At 47.1% G+C, this 18,654-nt stretch overlaps 1 protein-coding gene across 2 annotated transcripts; it reads right to left on the reverse strand.

Moving 5' to 3' along the window:
* Window positions 1-602: 602 nt before the first annotated feature.
* On the reverse strand, window positions 603-16,343 carry spina (spindlin a). Of its 2 annotated transcripts, none has more exons than XM_066711623.1 (6): window positions 16,144-16,343; window positions 8,423-8,670; window positions 7,182-7,230; window positions 5,858-6,111; window positions 5,066-5,299; window positions 603-4,884 (listed from the first exon to the last, which is right to left on the reverse strand). In XM_066711623.1, the coding sequence occupies exons 2-6, from the start codon at window positions 8,472-8,474 to the stop codon at window positions 4,685-4,687; spliced, it is 789 nt and encodes a 262-aa protein (XP_066567720.1). In that variant the 5' UTR covers window positions 8,475-8,670; window positions 16,144-16,343; the 3' UTR covers window positions 603-4,684. The 2 variants fall into 2 exon arrangements, with proteins under 2 accessions (XP_066567720.1, XP_066567721.1); XM_066711624.1 differs by having other exon boundaries at window positions 8,538-8,670; window positions 16,144-16,342.
* Between the last annotated feature and the right edge of the window lie 2,311 nt (window positions 16,344-18,654).

The following is an 18,654-nucleotide window of genomic DNA, read 5'->3' on the forward strand; positions in this document are numbered from 1 at the left end:
CCCGGGTGCGTGTGTCCCTGCTGATCTGGAAAAGCTCCTCTGGTTTGATGTGGTCGATGCCTTTCATGATTTTGAAGACTTGGATCAAGTCCCCACGTAGTCTCCTCTGTTCCAGGGTGAAAAGGTTCAGGTCCTCAGTCTCTCAGTAGGACATTCCCTTCAGACCTGGAATAAGTCTGGTTGCTCTCCTCTGAACTGCCTCTGGAGCCTCCAATGGTTTATTTTAGTGTATGAAGTTAATTTGTCAATTTATCACTATTTGTATAGCGCCCTTCGCAGGGCAGCCACAGAAAGACTGATTGACATTGCTGTGGTTCGGTGTTCAGGGCAGCATCCTGCTGGAAACGGGAGGGAGTGCAAAAGGAACAATGACCAGAAATGCTACAAAAAGCCCAAGCTTGAGCCAGAACAGAGACCAGAAAGGTATTCCTTGGATTTGTTAATTACATCACATTGGTCACTACTTCAGTGTGGAGAGAGACAGACAGACAAGCATTCGTTCTATAATCAACTCTGATCACAATAGAGACGCACGCACAGCGCAGACACAGGGCCGGTCGAGCACAGATCATGGTCACTCACAAAATGTTCCAACACTGAAGTTCACATTAAGTTTTTATTTTTTTAAATGTTATAAGGATAGACTTACATCATATTTATAAAAATTACTTACAGAATTAAGTAACAGGTTTTAAAGTGTGTTTATACTTCTAAATGCAAATAACATGAACTATCTACATTGAAAAAAACTAAAAGAAAAACTGAACAAACAAGCGATTCAAGAGAAGCCATTTACCTCGACGCAAAAGAAATCGAAGACCTTTGAACTAGACACGCACCTGCAACCATCAAACTGCACTATTATACCAAATCAAATGAAAGAGCAACAGCATCTCAAAGGGACCATATTGCACTTGATAAACGCGCTCCTGCACTGGATGTAACTGCAAAAACAAAATCCACCTTAAATTTAAATGAATATCATTTATTCTGATATGCAATTAACAGGACTCTCATTCTATATAAATATATATTATACATCATATATAATATATATTATATACACATATATGCATATACACACCTATATATGCACATATACACACACATATATGCACAAACACACAATCAACATCAAATCTACTCTTACCCTTGAGTAACCAAGTTCAATTTAGCAAAGAATGCATACTTTCTTTGTAAACAAAACGTGACACGAGATGAATAACAATATCGTACATATTTCCTTAGCGAATCTGTCAAAAAAATACAATGAAACCGTATATTCATTAACTGCCTTCCTCAGTTCAGAACACACAAGGCCTGCTGGCACGAGGTCTGAGATCGAGATGGAGCCGGTTTGATGCTCCTCAGCTCTACGGTTGTCGTGGACGGGGTCGGTATTTGGGGATCTTTGACCCGATGGAAACCGTTGAGTTTCTGGACAGGGGGCTTCGGGCTTGATGGCCAACTATCATGGCACACTCTGGAGACCGGGAAGCTCATTTAGGTTTATTAATTTTGTGGTCACCAGACTTGTGACGGGAGAGGAGCTTGTGCCGAGGCAGTCCGGCTCCACAGCACGCTGGTGACCGGCTCTGACCGGACTGCTTCTGCACCCGCCCTGCTCTCACAGTCAAGCAGGGCTTTCAGAAGGTGCTATTACTGGAGCCTGCGATGCTGGCCCCGTACGGCCCCCCAGTCCGGCAGGTTTTTAAAAACGGTCACCCTTGTGTTACGAAGGTTGGCCAATTTGGATCAATTAGTCCTGCCAATTGAGTCACGCGAGCAATGTGGACACTCCCCGGGACCAGGGCTGGACAGCACTCCCCTCTGGGCTGCTAGGGACTTCTCAAAACAACCAGATATCACCAAAACCAGCGGCAGGATGACATGGACAGCATTTATTTTCCATCTTTTCTTACAGGGAATGAATAACCAGGATCATGCAACTGAAGATATAAAGAGCTGCATGTTTGACAGATATGCTATTGACAGATACAATATCGATTGTCATACTTAAAAAGAAAAAAACACTGGATATGGGAGTTGGTTTTCTTTGCTACATTAACTTTGTTACAATATAATTAAGGGTGTGAATCCATTCAAAGGCAGCTATATACACATACACTCAGCTACATATGTACATACAAAACACTTTCTCTAACGTATAAGGCCTTTTGCTCCTGTGTATTCCTTTCCATTATGGCACTGAGTAAAGGACAAATAAAAAAAGCTCTTCAATTTACAGCTAGAATTGTATGATCCCTCAAATGCTGCATGACTGGTAACCGCCCTCGGACGGGCCCTCCGCTCACACCAGCAGTGCGTTTGATCCTATCGAGCGTTAAACAAATTAAAAAAAAAAAAAAAAAAAAAAAACAGCTTCACAATAAGCATACACAAAGAACGTAAATAACCAGCTTAGAAAAAAAATGAAGAAAATAACAGAGACGGTTTAACATGCAACTCACACTAGGTACATCGACTGCGCTACCCTTCTATGCATGCAAAAAGAATGGTCTGCTTTTAAAACTTCCAACGTGGAACTGACATCAAACACAGTACAATACTACAGTAGGTAAATGAGAAAAGGCCGATAATCTCACACACGGTTTCTCCTCCCCCACCGGAGACCTGTGCCGCCACAAGCCCCCGGAGAGCCCGGAGAGCCCGGAGAGCAAGGTGGAAATCCTGCAACAGAGAACTTGCATTTCAGTTTGCTGGGTAATACGAGATGCGTCTGGGGGGGAGTTTATCCGAAACCTGAGCCCGGAGGGGGCGGATCGAGTTCGCAGAGTGTTTATTTCCGAGGGAACAAAAGCAGCAGCAGCAACACAAGGGGGTCCCGTTCTGGGGGAACAGCGAGACCCCGGCCTTGCAGAAGAAGCACTGTTAACATTTTAATACTCACCAATATAAACAATACTAATTGGAGGTCTCCAAATACACTGGTATGCTCTTCCCGTTGACTGAAACCCAGGCGTCCGCTCTGGATGCGACAAGACAGACCCTCGGACGGTCAGTTTGAAACTCGGAGGACTCGGCGCCACAGGCATGTCTCAGGGGCTCAGGTTGTCGACTTACAGACACAAATATCTTCGCGTTTACCGAGGACCAAAAGGTAAAACCACAAAGTAAAGTAAAAAATAGATCTGCAGAGGCTGAAATCCAAACACTGTTCCTTAGCACTGACAGCTGGGGGGGGTTAGTGCTTAAAGTCACTCCGAAGCCACCGTAGTTTCTCCGAAGCCTTTGGTTACCCATTTTGAACACAGTAAAACAGGCGAGGGGAGTGCCTCGGAAACAGACGCATTTGGGGTTTTGTTTTGATGTCGTGTTACCATCTGACTGTAACCGGTCACACGCCTTAAGGCTGAAACTGAATCAGGCAAAACATAATAAAAACTGAAATGTGTAAAAAAAGACAAAAAAGCTGAAGTTTGCGAACAGTTGCCCCCGCGGGGCACGAGGGCGGCACTGCTGCCAACACCAGCGCGACTCGCAGCGCTCAAACCAGCCGAGACAGACCGGGGGAAATAAAAATCGCACTGAGAGTCATTTAAATTACACTTAATACTTTTGTAACAAGATACATCCGTTTTGAACTCTTCCGAGATGGGGTTTCATTCTCCGTTTTGCAGCTAAGTAACCAAAAGCTTATAGTGGCATTGGGACAGGATGGCGGAGAGGCCGAACCCCAGTCGAGGCGCAGCCGATGCGTTTGAGCTCAGAAAGGACGGTGCCCCCCTGTGGCCACGGCGCACGTCACACCAGAATACAGATCTGTAAATCAGTTTGTTCCAAAATATTTCTGAATAAGGATGCTATTAAATCTATAAAACAATTATACATTTCCAAAATTTAAAAATAAAGATTAAAAACTGAGCTGGTTTGGGTTTTCTCGCAAGGATCACCGAACCAGCGCCACCGATCGAGCGGCCGGTGGTGCGGCGTTTCCCCGCGGACTCGGAGGGCGCGGCGCTCTCTCTCCCAGTCGCGTTTGACAAGTGCTCACATCGCGGTTTTAAAGTCAGATGAATTTAAAGTTAGTGCTTAAACTAACTGCAGTTAAAGATAAGCATCTGCGTTCAATTCTTTAAATCCTTTAAGGATACAGGTTTTAAGTGTTTCATAAACAATCTGAGTTTTAAATTAACACATTGAAATATAAATGTATACATACATATACATATATATATTAGAACACAAACAGGTTTATAATATTCTCCCCACCCTTGGCCTTTAAACAAAAAAAAAAAATTAAAAACAGTTCAGAAATCAAAACCATAATAATCCACGACTGTTTCTTCTGTTCATAAATTCTTATATTATTTGGTCATCGGTTTATAAATCCACTCCTCCTGCTGAAGTTCAATTCTGTTGCATCCTTACGTCTTTAGAGGGGGCGGGGGGGGCAATAACACAGAGACGCTTCCTCCCGGCAGTTGCTCTGGTTCAGTATAACCGCAGAGCTGCGCAGATCTCTCCCTTCCGCTGGGAACCGAGAAAAGAAAAACCCTCCAATGGCAGGTGGGGTGGGGGGGGCGAGGAAACTCACGGGAAACCACAGAGCTCAGCCAGCCAGCGCAGGGAGAGTGTCAGTCCTCGCGTCGGCGTCGAGAGACAAGTTCAGAGGATTTGGCAAAGTGTCGTTCGTTCGTTTCTCGTGTCCCTCGCGCCGCACTTAAGATGTTTTTACCAAATCGTAGACGTAAATGTGGAAATCGTCATCAAACTTGATGAAATAAACCGACGGCTTGGCCTCCACTTGATGGATGACCATCCCAGTCCTCTTTGACCCGTCTTCTTTGGCATATTCCACTTGTTTCCCCACCAAACTATCCACCACCTCGCCCGGCTCTCTCTCGGCCGGAGGGGAGTCATCTGGGGGAACAGGAAGACAAGCTTTAGTTTAGTTTTAGACCGGTTTAGATTTACAGCCCCGGTCCAAACCCGTACCCCGCCATCACAGAACGGGGAGGCTGAGCTCTCTCATGCTTCAGACCCAGGGAGCGGCAAGACGCGCCCGCGGCACACTCGCTCACTCACGAGGACGGATACTCACTGGAATCGGGCATGATCCGCAGGTCGCCCTCTTTGTAGTCGTCTAGGAGCTGGTACATGTACAAAACAGGATCCTTCTCATACGTTATATAAAACCACGTGTTCATAATGGGCGCTCGGGCCAGCACCATGCCCCGCCACTCGTCCTTTGAGCCGTCCTCCGTCTCGAACATGTGCTCCACGGCTTTCCCGATCATGGTGTCGGCCAGGTGTGCATCACTGATCCGAGAGGAGGCTGCGGGAGAGAGAGAGAGAGAGAGATAGAGGGAGAGGGGAGGATAGGCACGCGTATGTACAGGCCACGGGGATGGAAAAGCACCCGCTTTCTCTCCCAGGGTGTCGGTGTGGCGTCTGGGGAGGAATTGGCTCGGTTTACATCTTATTTTGCGATTCAGACGGTGTCAGGCAGGTCCACGATACCGATTTGCCAGTAGTGACAGCAGGACGGACGGCTCGGGGCTCTGGCGAGAGGCAGAGACGCTCTCCCCCACTGTCAAGAGCCTCTGGGCCTCTGCCGCTACAGAGCTATATACAGACAGACTCTCTGTGGAGGATGAAGACAAACCACAGCTTAAAACAGCTTGAGTCGCTTTCATTGAAGAGAGAAACCCCGGCTCTTCCCTGGCTGCAGGTAGAGGTGCGATCTACTCGCAAATGGATCATATATAGCGGATCCCCCGAAAAGGCAACCAAAAAACACGGTTCAGCCCCCATGAAATGCAGACTGACCCCCCGCTCTTACTGCGGCTGCAACGGAAAGCACCCAAAACCAAACGGAAGACCGCTATCGTACCGATCCGGTCGGGCAGCACCTCCAGGCCCTGCACCCGCTCGTCCTTGTGCAGCTCCAGCCCGTAGACGCAGTCGAAGCCGTCGTACTTGATCAGGTAGAGCGAGGGGTTGACGGGGACCTGGTCCAGCACGGTGCCCTTCCACTGCGTGACCGGCCCGCTGCCCTCCTTCCAGCCGTGCTGTATCCGGCAGCCTACGATGTTGCGGCGAGGCTGGGACACGGGCTTACTGGGCCCCACGTTGCTCCGGTGCTTCCTGCGCAGAGAGGAGCGGATCAGATGGGCGGGCAGAACACACCAACTAATGGATTATTTTAAAATTATTTTTGTGCCCCACACACACACATCTAGTAGCTCCCCCCCTTTGAGAGTTACGTTCTGCGGATTAAGAAGGACCCCTCTTGGTTAAAAACAGGCCCATTTATTGAGATTTTCCCCCCTAAACGTCTATCTGTTCTACGATCACAGTGGACCGTTGGGTACAATTCCCTTCCGCACTACGTTGTGGGGTTTGCTTTCTCTCGTCCTGTTGGAGACCTACTTTAGCAAGTTCAGGAAACGGCCAGAACTCGAGAACGCCATCAAGAGGATTTCTGCGTGAAACAGGAACCGTTTCCACTAGGATGTTGGAGAACCTCACGCTACCTCGAGCTCGGTCAGCGCGCTCCACGGCCCGCCCCTCGGCAATCAAGATCAAGATTCCCACGTGCATTTCTTTTCCCATCGCATGCCACGTCTCACGGACCTGTCTGAGGAGGGCTGGGCACATCGTACACAACACAAGCCCCGCTAGTAAGAGCCAGTCAATCTTTAAATTGGTGTTGGATCGCCTGGATGCGGCCGGATTCACATCAGACATTTCCCCAAAAACACCGCACTGACAGTGATAACCGAGGATGCCGGTTATGCTTCTGCGATCTGAAGCTTCACAAATTGGCTCACTGTCCATCAATAACCTTTCATACAACTAGAGAACGTATTATATTGCTTGAATCTAATTAACAAAAAACAAAAACAAAAACAGGGAGAGTGGGACTGAAACCCACTGCACACTCGAGGTGTGAAAAGCTCTTCTGTACGAACAGGTGTCTTCTACATACTGGAGAACGTATGGACGAATAAATGGTTTAATTATTTTTTGGGAGGGAGCAGGCCAGACTGCAATAACAGGAAGCTGTCACTCATCTGAATAGTGTTGAAATTGTAACTGTTGCAAAGGTGGGAAACAGAAGGGTGTTGCTTTTTTATTTTCCTTCAAAGATTACAATTAAAAACATTTTGCTGCATTCTGACACACACACACACACACACTAAAACAAAACTTACTTGTGGGAACCCTTTTTCTTCATCATACTTGCAGAAACACCTGCATGCCCTTGAAGAGCAAAAATAAAAAGTTTGGTGAACAAACATCAAACCACATTCAGCTGCGACAATCGTGCCGTTCGCGGTGCGGAGTGGGTGTCAATATCATCTGCGTCTCTCTCCACTCAGCTGTGGCTCTGTAAACCCATCCAACATTATCCTTCCTTTACTTTCTGCAGAGAGGAGAGGTGGACAGGGTTAACGACGATTTCACTATAAATATCCGGTCTCCGTTGCGTGGCAACCCGCCGCAGTCTCTGGGAGCGGACCACGTGCTCGACACACAGGGGGCTCGGCGAGGCTTAAACACAAATACAGATACTGTCTTTACTCAAACTGCTTTTACAGAAGCACAAGAGGAATCATTAATACAACTGGTATCTGCCTAGCGTCACACAAACAGATGCTCTTACAGGAGGCGTGATTCGACTGTACGGCAGATCAGCTCAACCATTTAGGATTTAAATACAAATAGATAAATTAGAGCAAACGCCAGAGGCACAAATCCCACCAGTATTGGTCAGACAGTCTTGGGGCTGAAGCCAAAGAACTCAAAAACCTCACACAGGTTAGTAAATAAACAATAGTCTTGTCATGCTTTATTGAAAGGCCTCCAACTGAATCTTTGGCAAGGCAGCAGTGGACGAACAACAGCCAGGCTGGCGGGGCTTCGGCCTGGGGAAGACCTCCTCCGCCGAGAACTCCATTCACAAACACACCAACTGACAAAATACTTGCTGTTGAATAAAATAAAAACTACATTAAGTAAATCAGCACATTTCTGGCTTTGTTTTCCCTGTCATAAGTATTTGGCTGTTAAATCCACATTCAGATCGCTGCCACACAAGTGCAGCTTTTCCGACCGTCAGACGGCAGCGCAGCACGAGACGCCGAGTCGGCACTGAGTACGGCACAGCTCGTCTCTCACTGTAACGGACAGGTCACATGACCGCCTGACACTATTCTACAGGCTTTCGTTGTGACAGCAATCATTACACATGCAGTGCAAATTGCTTATAACACGGACACACGGACACACTGAACACCATTTAATTTGGCAAAAAGCTTTAAAAGACAACGATCAGAGCTGCTATGTAGGTCTTTGTAACAGCCTGTTTTTATGAATTTGCCTTCCAGGCGCCCCTGTCCAGAGCTCGCGTCACAGGGGGCCGGACAGTCAGCTGCTGCGAGAGCCGGCCTACCTGCATCAGCTCTGGATCTGGGTCCCGCCGTCTTCCCGAATGGGGTCTTCATTCATCGGTGTTTAGGTGAGCAGCAAAGCTGCCAGACTAGGGTGAAAATGTCACTGATACCCACGTGTGTGATGACGCGACAGCAGGAAAAAGCTCAACCTCTTCTCCCCCGAGTGCAGGCGGGCCGCTGGCCGAGTCGCGCCGGACCGTCACCGGAGTGCGCAGCTGCTCCCGGGACAAGGCTGGATTCCAGGGCCCTGTCAACACAGAGCAACGCAGAGAGGCTAATGAAAGAAGTGGTTTACAGAAGAGAATAGCGAGACATCCACAGTGTTCTCAAACACAGGCCGTCCGCCTCCCAAAGCACAAACAGTCCTCTAGTCATAACACCAGCCCACCCCACCCCAGCACTGCGCTGTGCTGCGAAACACTGCCGTCCGAGTCGGAGAAACCAGGAGTTACGGGTTTACACAGCCTTGGGGCGAAGGCCTCTGCACGGGGGGGGTTGCTGCCTGCGAGTCAGCGGGAGAGCAGTCACCCAGCACCAGAGAGGAGGGCGTTAACGAAGGGCTCACAGTCCAAAGACAAGCATCACAGAGCCCCCTCATTTAAAAGCACCAGCCACACAGTTCCCTTTTCAAATGATCACTATTGCACCAATAAACAAAAAGTCAACATTAACAGATTTCTCTCTAACCAAGACTTTATATTTCTACATGAACATCAAAAGGACTTCAAGGTTTAAATGCCCGTCTCCCCTCCTCAATTACAGAAAACCTGTTAGTAGACGGCAGTTTCCTGACACTCATGCCAGATGCATTACAAAATAAAATGCAACATCATAACCGTCTGTAGCCACGGGACGGGACACAAGCACAGTGTCCAGAGCTATAACAATATCTGAGGGAAAACCGTATAAAAGGCAGGAGTGAAACACCATTAAAAAAGCAGAGCTGCACTGAAAACAGGAATTTGGTCAGGAGAACTTGGGAGGATTTCACGGTTACAGCCACGTTCTTAACACGGGTCACAGATGAGTCACTCCACCACTGCCATAGCATTATTTAGCCTCAACTTTTCCAAGTGCATTTATTTCAGAGGCTTGAACACTACATCATCCCCCCTCCCCCACAGGGCTCATGCGACATCAACAGCAGTGCTTATTGGTTCAGCTCAGCCAACTTCTGGCTTCTTTACTGATAAACAAAAGAACAAATTTCACCTGAAAAACAAAAGCGAACATGCTCTGCCTCCAGCTCTCATTCACTACATCCCCCACGCCCAACAGTACACTGGCACCACCCCAGACAACAGTATGGTAAAGGACCACCCCGCCTATGCAAATTTTTTAGGAAAACACTGAAATAATTAAAATTGGCAGGCCGATGCAAATCTCCAACGGTGACACAGCTGATTCACACCAGACAGATCAAGACATTATTATTGGCTGTGCGGGGACACAAATGGAAATTGGGTTTCAAGGCATTCAAGACAGAAAACAGGAGACACTTCTTCACACAGAGAGGCGTCACAATCTGAACAAACTCCCCAGCGATGTGGCTGAAGAGACAATTTGGGAACATTAAAAAACAGACTGGATAGGATCCTTGATCACTTAGTTATTAATGGACACCAAACGAGCACGATGGGGCCAATGGCCTCCTCTCGATTGGACACTGTCTTATGTTAGCAGATGCCCAGGGGTGACCCACAGTTTTCACAAGATACATTTTCTTGTTTCACAATAAGCACACATCCCAGTATAACTCAACTCAGCGCAGTGCAGACGTAATACAGTCGGGTCCTGGGGTTGTGCAATGCAATGGTGTGGGATAGGCATAGGAAAAGTTCTGTCCCTGTACTGTAAGAGCTAACAATGCAGAAGTATTCAAGACATGGTTGGCTAACCTGATAACAAGCAGAGGGAGAATGAACCCGTGGCAGGAGAGCCGTGGTCAGTTGTCCAGCATGTAAAACCAATACAAATGGATTACATTGATATAAATGTAGGACTTATTTAACTCACACAGACAGTAAACCTGCTGGGACCAGGACTCATACCGATAGATTTTCAAGATTTTCAAAGCCTGATTTCTGTTTCCATTTATGTTTTTTTTTTTTTTTTAAAGGTGCTGGAATTGGATACATTTTATATAAACCCTTTGAAAGGAGATTACAGAGTGAGCCACAGGAAATTCAGAAATTACTTTGCCACCAACATCTTTTTTTTTTTCTAAATCATACGGCATACCATTAAAAATCAATTATATATTCGTAAAGAAAAGGTGCCAACTACCTGACTGCAGAAATCTTTGGTGAAATATGAATACATTATCGAAGCAGCATTTTCAGCCTTCCTGAAGTCCCGTTGGCCCCACGTCGGTAGCTCTTACAGAAAGGAAGTGGCGGTTTAATGCATTGACCTGGAGACGGCAACTGCTCAACACACACCCCTTGCAACTGTAGCAGATCGAAGCCGGATGAAACACAGGAGGCAGAAAGGACAGGCAGGAGCAGCGCGGCCATCTCTGGCCTCATCAGTTTGTTTAAAGACATTTTGGCAAGTCTGTATTACCTAGGATCTATTACCTAGTTATCTTGTTACCGTCTGAATCGGGTGTCCGTTATAACTTGTTAAAGTCCGAGACCCGTGTCTGACTCGTCTGAATGAGCGCAAACCTTCACGGGAGCATTCACGCACTTAAAAGAAACCTTGACCGGTACACAAACGCCATTCTCTGGTCTGCAGTGGACTAAGCCCCACACCAAATAGGCTTTGCTTATTCGTTAGTCAACCCCCTTTTCTGCTGGAAACTCTTCATAAAAGTACCACTGGGGCTTTGGAAGCTATTAAGGCATCAGGTTCTCTTTTCTACATGCGTGTCAGAAATATGACTAATGAGAGAGGAGCAGCAGGGACATATTTGCCAGGATTTTTGGATTGAAGGAAAGTTCTTTGAAGTTTATAAAAGGACTGTCAACAGGCAAGCTTTTGGGTGCCCATCTACAAGGTCAGGCCTGCACTATGTATTGTTCCCCATTTCTCACATCACGATTACAAAAACACTGGACACGTCTGCAAGCACAGCTTGAGCGGACCAACTCATTTATATAGAAGAAAACAGCACACATTATTGGCCATATCTTTCTTGCATTAGAATAAACAAAGTGCCTGAGCATTAGTACCTGCAGTAGTCATCACAGGACAAAAATGAATCGGACCAAACTTGAGCTACTGGAAAGAAATGAAAGATACCAGGCAGGCAGGAGTCGAACAATATTGACAACACTGCAGCTACAGGTTCACAGAGGGCTTTGAGATGCACCATTACTCATATTACACTGATGCATTAGTCCGATTTACTGCATAAAAAAAAAGAAAAGTAAAAATACCATTCGATTCTACAAGGGATCGGGGCTCATTTACACTAAGACAGCTTGGATAGATGCTCGTAAGAAAGTGAATACCTCGGACGTCCAAACTATCCAAAAGGGAAAAAAAGATAGTGTTCCCAATTTAAATGAAGGAGCGCTCTCTCAGTCACTAGCCAATGATTTGGCTGCGTCACTCTGTTCACGTGCAGACGCCGCATTTCAGGTTTTTTTTCCGGAACGTGCGCAGCGTACAAATGTCAACAAGGTGGCAGGAGCTGCTCTGGTCAAGTGCGCAAAGCACAGCATCATTCACAGCACTTTTGTATAAACAAATAAAGAGAAGGCTCTACACCTCGACGATATCATTCTCTGAAAAGCTGAATGGGCAGCCAACGCGGACAGCTATCAAGGCCCTTTCATCCTGCAAGTCCAGGGAGGAGTCCCGCCTCCCAGAGCTGCACTGAAGTCAGCTGTTTGCACAAGGACCCAGCTGCCTCTGGAAGCATGTTCCCTTGCAATGAGAATGGAAAACATGACTTCATTACATTTCCTCAAAAAAAAAAAAAAAAAAAAGTAAGATGACTTATCAACTTGATGGGAAATTGGACTCATTTTTGTGAATTACTTTTTCAGTGTTGCGTTACCATCATGTCAAGTCTTTTGCATACAGGAGAGGACCGAGTTCAGATACGTCACAAATTGCTAGCTGAAAAAAAAAATTATATATATATTATAAATATTGTTACATCTAAAGCATTAAATACTCTGAATTTTAACAGACAAGGACATTGATACCTTCATAAGGTTTAAGTCCATCAGGGTTGGGGTAACCTTAAGATCTTTATTAATGCCACCAGTTTTGATCAATTATCTTCCATCAATAATGACCTTTATTGACTGTGGCCGAATCCTGTACACTTGACTCTCAATATCAGGCCCTACTGGCCCGTCCATTTAAATGTGCTGCAAGACAATGACGAATGATTTAACAGGTTCAAAGGTGATGGTGTACTTGTATACGATCAGCTGCTCAATCCTACATAAGAAAGATGGCAAGTTCAAGCTGACGATTGGTGTTAAAAGAGGGAGCGCGGTGAGATTCACAGGGGAGAAGAACTCAAGAGAGCACTGCGAGAAAGCGTACAGACATCCATGCAATATGTCCAGGCAAGCTCTGGACTGCAAGACGATCAAATAAAGGAGTGTGCACCTAAGGTTTAATGCATAAACACATTCATACAATGCTGTTCCCTTCTGGAGACTATACAGATTACATATCTGCGTCTGGGATAGTGCAAACATCCAGGAAAATCATGCATGTAATTAGAACGGTTTAGTAACTAAAACAAACCGGAAATTATTAACATCAGCTTCAGAAAATATATATGAACTGGCTAAATACATTGACAGGGCTGGAAGGGTTAAATAAATCAAAGTTTTCATTGGTTTTATAGAAGAGAAATGTACAGGCCTCTGAAACAGCACTGTTTCTACTTTTGTGGGGCTACTGATGTGTGCACAATACACCTCACCGTCAGGATGTTTACAGTGGGAGGAAAAGCCCAGGGCCCGGTTCTTTAGGCAGGTGTCAATTGTTCAGCAGGGAGCAGTGAGTGCCAAGGGCCTCTCAGGTGTGCCTTTTGATGCCTTCCCATAGGAATACATATAATCATATATAATTAAATGAGTAACCCCTATGGAGGGTTACCTCGATAACTGAGCAGGGTAATTTGCTTGTTTTGCCCTGGTTTATGATTTCGAAGTTCTCCAGGCCTGGCCAGGATTTCACTGGTCTTCCCACCGCAGAGCCACTCCACACCCCCCACGCCAACAGTAGAGCACAGGGGAGCACACAGAGATTGGGCTCAGTATTTGTTGGGATGTTAAACAGAGGACGAAGACACATCGCAGTAATTACAGGTCACTTAGACGCATCTACATTTAAGGCAACACTCCAAGGCCAGGGCTCCCCGATAGTTGAATGTTAATGTAGTTTGTTTGTTTGCAATTCAATCCTTTGCCTTAACTACTGAACCCCCTACTCATGGCAAGCCACAAAGAGAACAAAACGGGCCCTAATTATAACACTGAAAAACACTTATTTCAACAAAGACACCATGCAAATAAAATAAAGGGTTGGTTGCATTTATTGCTGCTTAAACAAACAAAAACAAACAAGGGCTGAATGTCCCTGGTGAGCAGACCAGCTCCTCGCGTTTGCGAATGCTCATCCACACGACTGATCAAACAGGTTAGACGCTGCCAAATCGTAACACTCTCCCACACAACTCCCAAGGCCTCCTCGTATGATATACTCTAGGTTCTGACACCTAAGCTGATGAACTCTTCAGATAAAAAAAGAAAAGAAAAAGAAAATGCCATTAACCTTCCTCCCCGAGATGTTAAGACCTACTCGTGGCCATAATTGAAGCCTGCACTTCCTCCAATTCAACTTCAAACATCATACGTCAGTTACTGGTCTTCAAATCACAAGTGTCTAATGCAAGAACACATGATGGTGGCCTGGTCGGTGATCAAGGTGGTAAATCAACAAAAATCAACACATATCCTGCCATGGTGACGCTGCCACACCAGCCCAGCCGAGAGGACCGCTGCCCGGGTTTGGGGGGACAATGCATTTAGATGCAGCCTGCTTTGAGCTCGACCTCCCAGCGAGAGGAAGCACTGCTAAACCCAGTCTGCTAAAGAGAGCAACGGTGAATATAATACTACGCATATTCCCTGGACTGTTAGTGCCCGGGCATTGGCATCCAGAAAGTCTGCATGAACAGAAAAAACAGTGTGAAGCAAAGTGAACCCAGCAGCACTGATCAAAAGGTTTAAAAATACATCCTTACAAAATATAAAGAAGTTCCACTGCAGTAAAGTATGTTAAATAAATAAGGCCGTAAAATCACATCCTTGAGGGAATACGGGGCTCATTTTTTGGTGCTGGTTTTCACCGCTGCCATGAAGCAGGTGAGGTTCATCCTGGGTGCTGCACACTGCCCATCTCCTGACCAGGAGTGACACAAACGTGGAGCAGCAACTAGTGTGTCGGACCGAGCCACTCTCCCTGCTGGAGCCCAGACACCCCCGTCCCCCTACAGCGCCCTGGCCTTTCCACACACAACACGAAACCTGTACGAACGCAAAGCCATAACAGAGACAGACGGGTCCTCGGGGGAGGAAAAGACCCTTTAGAGACGCGCAGCCTGGAGTACGAGATGTTCTTCAACGGCAGGCAGAAGATTAAGGGTCTCACACAAAGAGAGGACCAGCGCAAGCCTGCACCGTGCCCCTGAAGTTTAAAAATAAAACGCACCTGTGCCATCCAAGCCCCCCCAAGAATGCACTGGAAGGGGTGCTGCCACACAAGAGGCAAGGCATCCCGCTTCACAAACCAACATCTAAAGGACTCCAGACCTTCATTCAACAGCGGACCCTCATCCGGCCAGCTGTGACCCAGGTGGGTGTACAAAGACATGAGGACTGCTCCTGCAGCACCTGGTCTACAAGACCTTCACAGGTCTACCTTGAAGCTGCTCTGCTCTACAGCTGCACTATGAACAGTGCATCCATACGGCTCAAGTCCATTCATGACAGCGACCCAGCAGTGAGGGTCCGAGGAGCCGCGCCGGGAGATGCTGCCGATTTCCCTGCAGTCTGACCGGCACCAGACCCGTCCCTCCCCCTCGGAGGCAGCGAAGCCCCCGACACTGCCGCAGCAGCCGCGCTGGCTGGCTCTCAATGGGACCACATTCATCCTCACGCATGTCTAGATCAACCGGACAGCGGGCTGGCCGTGCGGTGACGGAGGGGCGCCCGGCTCGCTCAGCCCGGCTCCGTGTGCGACGCGTTTGCTGCATTGGGCTGTGATGGGGGGGGAAGGGGGTGCAATGTGTTTTCTTTCTCTCGGTCTCTCTCTCTCTCTCTATCCCCCTCTCCCTCTCCAGCGGAGCTCAGAAACAGCCCCGTCTGGAGAGTCTGCCCAGCGAAGCCACACCAGACCTGCCGGCTGGAGCCAGTGTCTCCCGGGCACGGAGGACAGAGACAATAACAGCGGCGCGTCTGCGGCGACGAGGCGGGGAAATGGCCTCGCACGGCGGCGCTCGGTGCCTCAATCACAGCGCAGCCCGTCAGCCATGTTGCTCCGCCGTGTTTACAGCCGCCGCAGCGGCAGCCTGGCAGAGACCCGCACCGCCGCCGAACAAAGGACGGGCTGTGCGGCTGACAGCAGCCGCGCTCCAGCCTCCGCGCACTCAGCCCGGGCCGGCCGCCGCGCAGCTCTCCATCCCCGCCGAGCGGCCCGGGCGGAGGCGGCGTCCTGCTCACGGGCTTTTTGTGTCGCTTACCCGCCGTGTCGCACCGATCCGCGTCTCCCCGTCCGTGTCCCGCTCGCCAGCCCAGCTCCGCTCACAGGCAGCCCGAGTCCGCGGCCGAGCCCTCCCCTCCCCTCGTCGCTGCCAGATAGTGGCCCCAGCGCTCGGATAGGCAGGCGCGGTGGATCGGCCTTCCTGCTAAATAGTGAGAGCCCCGCCGCCTCCTCCCGCACAGCCGCGCTCTGTGTCCAGTCTGGCGTCGCGGCGCCTGCGCATGCGCTCACGGTCGAGCTGACTGCGACAGGGACGGGAGCGCCTGCCGCGCATGCGCCGGGCCCGCTGTGGAATGTGCAGGCCAGTGGCGGAGCAGTGCGGTGCGCGTCGCGCTTTAGGGCTCTTGCAGATCTTGCAGCTCCTGCAGCTCCGACTGCAACCCTACCGCTTTGCATTTTAAATATTTATAAACACTGCCGTGCATAATTGGTCTAATGCTTTCCTATTGTTCTTCTCGGTTTGTTACATTATTTTCATATGTCTAACTGCATGACATTTGCTCTCTTCCCTTGTGTCATGATTGCACACATCATATATTGATACTGGTACGTCCTAAAACAACATCTTCTGCCCAGGAATCTTCTTCTTTCCAACCAGTTGTAGTGATGAAATGTAAAGTTAAAATTGCAATTTCATAATGGCTGTAGGCTCATGGAGGGGAGTGTAAGGGTACCTGCTGTTCGGTGCAATATTTTAAGATAATTCATTTGATTTGAATGATGACTTCATTTGAATTAGTTTTTCACTAAGACATGTAAACAGTGTGTATTATTTGTGTAGAATACATGTTAACAATGTGTGTAGTTCATCACAGTATTTCTAATGAGACAGAACTAATCTTAAAATGTTTTTTTCCCCCTCTTTCAAAAGTGTCTCGCAGAATCACATATGATGTGAGAAGAACATTAAAATAGGGAAGTTTAAGTTTAAAACCAAATAAAAATAATATTTTCCAGATTTTACCAGGTTGCATTGTGAAATTACTATTTTGCTCTTGCAATAGTGTTTTATTATTAAGCACTGTAATGTTCCAGAGAGTTGTACAGTTCATTGTGGGGCACGTTTAGGAATCACCCCTGTTGACTGTCCCATGCCTATCAATATGGCAAGCCAAATTATCATTGAGAAATCTGTCTGAGATCAGGAAGCTCTAGATTTCCTCCGTACCTGAGAAGAACACGTGCAGTGGCTTTGAACATGCATCTGGGGAGGCTGTGGCCTTGACAACTGAAGTATATTGTTTGACGGATCCCTGTGTCATTTTTAAAACATTAAGTGTTTTCATTAGCCTCACATGTGGTTTTAAGTTATTTTGCAAACATGATGGGACTCAAACTACAACGGTCAAATCAGCACAGCATATCTGAAAAGGAATTCGACAAGACAAGCCGACCATCCTGTTGATGTCAGATCAATACTGTGCTGGGGGTGTGAGCTGTATGGACCAGGATTCCCCAGACTCTGTGTGGCCATACATCACTTTCTTCTTGGACTATAGTGCGATCCAGTGGCTATATTCACACCTGCACAGTTACATCTCAACAGCAGGTGAGGAGGAAATGATTGGTATAAATCGCTCAATGGCAATTCAAGATGAAAATAACAAGGTAGGAGTCCCCTTTAGGAAAATGACTGCAGTGTCAGTACTGCTGTCTGGATACTGTGCTCTGTTTCCTTTAAAGGTTAATATAGAAAGTATATGAAAGTCCTTTCATCCAGAAAAAAATATTTTTAAGATATTATTGTGCATTTTTGTGGTCTTTACAGAATATTTCAAGAGTGGAAGATTATGCGGAACACAGATTATCCTAACTGAATGGTATGACAACAATCACAAACAAATATTCAGCTTGGCATTTCCCTTCTGGTTTGATGGGGAACGTGTGTGTGTATGTACCTCAGTCACTCTTTATTAAGCTTTCACAACAAAGTAATTACATTTATTAGGGCACAGACTCAGTCTTGCTCTAGTACCAACTTGCTTTCTGTATTTGTGTCGGGACAGAAATGTGAGATGGACTGACTGTCCCCATTCCTAAGTGATGGAGACAATGTAAGCATCCAGAAGATGTGCTGGGGAACAGATCACAAAAGGCTGTTCCAACTCCGCTGTGTGCACAAAGGTCAGTGTCGTATTCACCCTGGCGCTGCCCTGAAACGAGATTTGGTTGGTTGTCCTGTCAAGCCAAGTCATATACTTATGAACTTTCTAGAGGGACCATATTTAAAGACCTTGGGTTAAGGTCCTTGTGTTGGGTTTCTCCCTAATGAATAAATAGGAAATAAATAAGAAATAACAAAGTGATATTTTCATTATAATTATCTCACTGCTTTAAAAAATATATGTATGTATGTGAACAAACTATAACACTTTCAGGATTCTTTAACATAATACACGACTTTCCCTCTGTGTGGGGGTAGGATGAGGCCAGGACCCATTCACACCTCTCTCACAAACAGACGGAGGGGTGCTGTGACTGTTTATTCAAC

This window comes from Amia ocellicauda, chromosome 8, assembly GCF_036373705.1.
Source record: "Amia ocellicauda isolate fAmiCal2 chromosome 8, fAmiCal2.hap1, whole genome shotgun sequence".
NCBI lineage: Eukaryota > Metazoa > Chordata > Actinopteri > Amiiformes > Amiidae > Amia > Amia ocellicauda.